General features: G+C 46.7%; 1 protein-coding gene across 1 annotated transcript in view; it reads left to right on the forward strand.

Moving 5' to 3' along the window:
- Positions 1–5,000, forward strand: part of ush2a (Usher syndrome 2A (autosomal recessive, mild)) — a gene marked incomplete at both ends in the record, with an annotated part of 353,577 nt that overhangs the window by 188,804 nt on the left and 159,773 nt on the right. Inside the window, one exon of the mRNA XM_083650615.1 lies at positions 1,882–2,029. Coding sequence (XP_083506741.1) covers positions 1,882–2,029 — 148 coding nt within the window. The remainder of the gene's footprint in view (positions 1–1,881; positions 2,030–5,000) is intronic.

The following is a 5,000-nucleotide window of genomic DNA, read 5'->3' on the forward strand; positions in this document are numbered from 1 at the left end:
GCAACGTATAGAGTTCACACACACACACACACACACACACACACACACAAGCATGCGCAACGCGCGCACACACACACACACACACACAAGCATGCGCGCAAGCACACACACACACACACACACACACACACACACACAGGAATGCAGGCTTGTGCAAGCGGGGTGTGTCATTGGGTGTCATAAAGGTGATCGATTCTCTCGGCTCAATAACGAGGGTTGGCGTAGCGACGGTGACATTTGTAGGAAATGCCACTCCGAGCTCAACGATGCCTCTGACGACAGGCCATATTTTTGGGCATTTTTCCAATACAGGCGCCATATTTAGTCAAATGCTACGAAAACGGCTGACATAGCAGAACGGGAGGGGAGGGGAGGGGAGGGGAGGGGGGCTGGGGATGGGAGGAGAGCGAGGCAGAGGGTAGAAGAGGAGGTGAAGGTGGCCTCCCAGGAAGGAACAATGGACACACATGATGAGGAGGATGGAGGAGATGGTGAGGAGAGGAAAGGCAGGAGAGGAGAGGGCAACGAGAGAGGGAGGTTACAGGAGAGAGAGAGAGAGAGAAGGGTGACAGGATGGGGAGAAAGAAGAATAGGGGTACAGGGGAGAGAGAGAGAGAAGGGTGACAGGATGGAGAGAGAGAGAGAGAGCAGGGTGACAGGATGGAGAGAGAGAGAGAGCAGGGTGACAGGATGGAGAGAAAGAAGAATTGGAGGGGTACATGAGAGAGAGAGCAGGGTGACAGGATGGAGAGAGAGAAGAATTGGAGGGGTACATGAGAGAGAGAGCAGGGTGACAGGATGGAGAGAAAGAAGAATTGGAGGGGTACATGAGAGAGAGAGCAGGGTGACAGGATGGAGAGAAAGAAGAATTGGAGGGGTACATGAGAGAGAGAGCAGGGTGACAGGATGGAGAGAAAGAAGAATAGGAGGGATACATGAGAGAGAGAGCAGGGTGACAGGATGGAGAGAGAGAAGAATTGGAGGGGTACATGAGAGAGAGAGCAGGGTGACAGGATGGAGAGAGAGAAGAATTGGAGGGGTACATGAGAGAGAGAGCAGGGTGACAGGATGGAGAGAGAGAAGAATTGGAGGGGTACATGAGAGAGAGAGCAGGGTGACAGGATGGAGAGAGAGAGAGAGCAGGGTGACAGGATGGAGAGAGAGAAGAATTGGAGGGGTACATGAGAGAGAGAGCAGGGTGACAGGATGGAGAGAGAGAAGAATTGGAGGGGTACATGAGAGAGAGAGCAGGGTGACAGGATGGAGAGAGAGAGAGAGCAGGGTGACAGGATGGAGAGAAAGAAGAATTGGAGGGGTACATGAGAGAGAGAGCAGGGTGACAGGATGGAGAGAGAGAAGAATTGGAGGGGTACATGAGAGAGAGAGCAGGGTGACAGGATGGAGAGAGAGAGAGAGCAGGGTGACAGGATGGAGAGAAAGAAGAATTGGAGGGGTACATGAGAGAGAGAGCAGGGTGACAGGATGGAGAGAAAGAAGAATAGGAGGGATACATGAGAGAGAGAGCAGGGTGACAGGATGGAGAGAAAGAAGAATAGGAGGGGTACATGAGAGAGAGAGAGAGAAGGGTGACAGGATGGAGAGAGAGAGAGCAGGGTGACAGGATGGAGAGAAAGAAGAATAGGGGTACAGGAGAGAGAGAGAGAGAGAGAGAGAGAAGGGTGACAGGATAGAGAGAAAGAGTAGAGGAGGGGTACACGAAGGGGAGAAGGGGTACAGGAGAGAGAAGAAGAGGGGAGATTGGAGAGAGATTAGCAGAATGACAAGAACAGAGGGGTGTCATTTTAGTTTTTGCTGTGTGTGTATCTATGTGTCCATGCAGTCATGTGTGCTTTATGTTTTTCTTCTTTCTTTTTATATCAGGTGCAAATGCGTACATTGGAGATGGCCCCACAGGGCGCTGTATTACTGGAGCTGACCAATCAGGGCTCTCGATCACTCCGAGCCCGCTGGACAGCCCCGCCCAGACCAAATGGGCACCTCAGCTACACACTGTACTACAGAAGCAAAGGTAAGGCAAGCAGGCACAGCTCTCTCTCTCTCTCTCTCTCTCTCTCTCTCTCTCTCTCATGCACTCACTCACTCACTCACTCACTCACTCACAAGAGTACATTAAGTCAGTAGGCAGACAAAAAGATGGCTGAGGTCTCAAACACCGCCTCAATTGCTTGATAAAACCTCAACTACATTTTCTCTGTAGCTTCACTGCAAATCCAGCCATACATTATACATTGCACTATTATGTTTATCACATTATTCAGATAGGATTTCAGCGCTTCTCTGAGTAACATTATCCCAAGCTCAATGCATATTTCTGTAATGCATTTCAAGAAAAATGTGTTTGCTCGAGAGGTACAGTACTATGGTGCAACAGATAGCAGCTGTGGTAGATAGGCTCTGGGTTTCTACAAAATGCTTAAAGCACCCCTCCAGTCTATTTTCTCATTTTTCAGATATTTCATATGTTTCCGAGTGCTGCCCTGACCGTGTGTTGATTAGCCACACTGTGAAGTCAAGTTTATAGCCCTAATTCACAAGCATGTCTGAGAGGGCTTTACAGAGAATATGTCTAGAGCTAAATCTAGCTAAGTGCTATCAAAAAATAGGATGGAACAATCTTATATTAGAGAGAGAGAGAGGGAGGGGGAGAGAATGGGGGAGAATGGGGGTAGGGGAGCAAGAGAAGGGAGAGAGCAGGGGGGAGGGAGGGGGAGAAGAGAGAGAGCAGAACAAGCAACAGAACAAACTGGTTTTTCGCCTCCATGTCATCATGCATTCAAATCATTTAACGCACACCTAGTCATTGATATCCCTTACATGTCAGTGTTTCCTCTTACAGGCCTGGCGGGCCCACCAGGCCAACGACCCCCCCACCTGGCTGGCCATAATTTTCTTTTGTTTTTTAATAAAAAAAAAAACAAGATTCCCTCCCCCCTCTGCTTTCCCCAAAATTTCAATAAACCTTTACGGCATATTATTACAATACAACAATACTGGTGTTGACAGTAATAGAAGATGCCAAATCATTCAAAACAATAAGCATTTTGCTTTTAGGAGCATCGTGCCAGCGTGCGCCGCTGTTCCAAAACGTGTCAACGTGTGTCCTTGCCTGGGAAACGCACATCCCATAATACAACTGTTCGCATCACATCCCATAATAGTATGATGATACTTGGGATGCCATTGCGAACATAGATGCGAACAGGTTAGCTAAACGTTTAGCGTCGCCAGCGAGGGCCCCCACCGTTGCGGTCGGGGTATGTTTCGAAATCCCTCTGCATATAGAAACACTGCATATAGAACGTTTTTATTCACCTTATGTAGCCACGCCCGGTTGTTGACCCGGTTGTGTGGTCGTGTGACGACTTCCGGCAAAAAAAAAAAGAAAAAAAAATGGCTGGCTGCTCCAATATAATCTAACTCTGAATTAACTAATAATTTAGCCAATTGTATGTAACATACCAAATAAAAGCAAACGGCAATGTCTAAGAATGCAACGCCATGTAACTGGCTCGTTAATTCTCATTCGCATTCCAGGGAATTACGTTAACGTTTGCGGGTCTTATAAACGTAAATGGCTCGCGCTGCGTCAGAGGAGTGACCGCCGGAAGTGTTAACACGACCCGGAATAATTTGGCCCAAGGTGAATAGAACACCAACAGTTCTACAGGTAGGAACACTTTACTGGAGGGGGACTTTAATATCTTCAAGAAGCACCCAATAGATTTAGAATGCCATGGTTGTTAAGAAAGAGTTGATAACACTACCGCTGAACTGCTATTGCTTACAAAATGCCACTTCTGAGATATTACTCCTAAATGTTTCTACTTGGTGATACTTTCATGATGATTAATAACGTCACCAAAATCCAATCAGAAAGTACTTTAGCGACAACCAAACCAACGCCTTGGACAGGAGTCACAATACAGTGCAGTGTTTTGTTTTGTTTGTTTTTTTCTAGTCATTTTCAAGGTGGCCATTGTCAGCGCATTTGGTGTGACTGTGGCAAAAGTGCTGAGTGGTAGAAATAGATGCATACATATTTTATTTTTTCCTTATGTACTGAGCATTATACTATGTATGTATGGAATGACACTGACTGTGCTAAGCAGAACTCTTAGGCATAATGTCATTGCTGCTTTCCTTTGAAGGTGATCAATGCATTTACCAAGCCCCAAGTGTACAGCACCAACTATTATGTTTGAAGACGCGCACGAAACACACCTCAGAAACAATAATGGGGTTTCCATCCACCTCTGGATATTCGCATTTACCCAAAATGCGAATATAAACTTGAAACACCAGAAATTCGAATAAAGGTCGAAATATCGCATAAAAGTTTTTACGCTTGAGGGGGTGGATTTATCAGCGTATCGACAGTAGGAAGATGCGAACGTTTGCAATGGAAACAGATTTTGCAAATTAACGATGACGTACCGGATGTGACTTCACTTCCGCTTTATGCTACTCCGGGGGAAAATGGCAGCGATTAGTGCCAGGCAGTCTGAATGAAATTGAATGTAACGTTCCCAATTCTATGTATTAAATTCTAAAAAACGACCCTCAACATTTGGGAAGGCTAAGCCACACAACTAGTTATAATCGAACGTCATGCTTTGAAGGCGACTTTACGACGATAAGGACGGTGAGGACTCAATCAAAGCAGGTCTCCGCTGACCACGGAGATCTCTTACAGGCACAGGCACGTTACGCCTCCTCCTGACGAGAAGCGCCACCTACTGCTCAACCTGCCGACTCCCAAAACTCGCTAAACAAAACTGAATGGAAACATGCATAAATTCGCATTTTATTTTGCGCTTGAATTATGCGATACATTTGGATGGAAACCCCATTAATGGCAACTTGCCAAGAAACTCATTCTGCAGGAATGGAAGGCCCCCTCTCCACCCTCTTTTCAGCTGTGTTTGGCAGACATGATCTCTGTTATACGGATGGAGAGACTCAGGTTCCTGAGGACCAAC

Source organism: Poromitra crassiceps, assembly GCF_964638095.1.
Source record: "Poromitra crassiceps genome assembly, chromosome: 14".
In the NCBI taxonomy this organism is placed as follows: Eukaryota; Metazoa; Chordata; class Actinopteri; order Beryciformes; family Melamphaidae; genus Poromitra; species Poromitra crassiceps.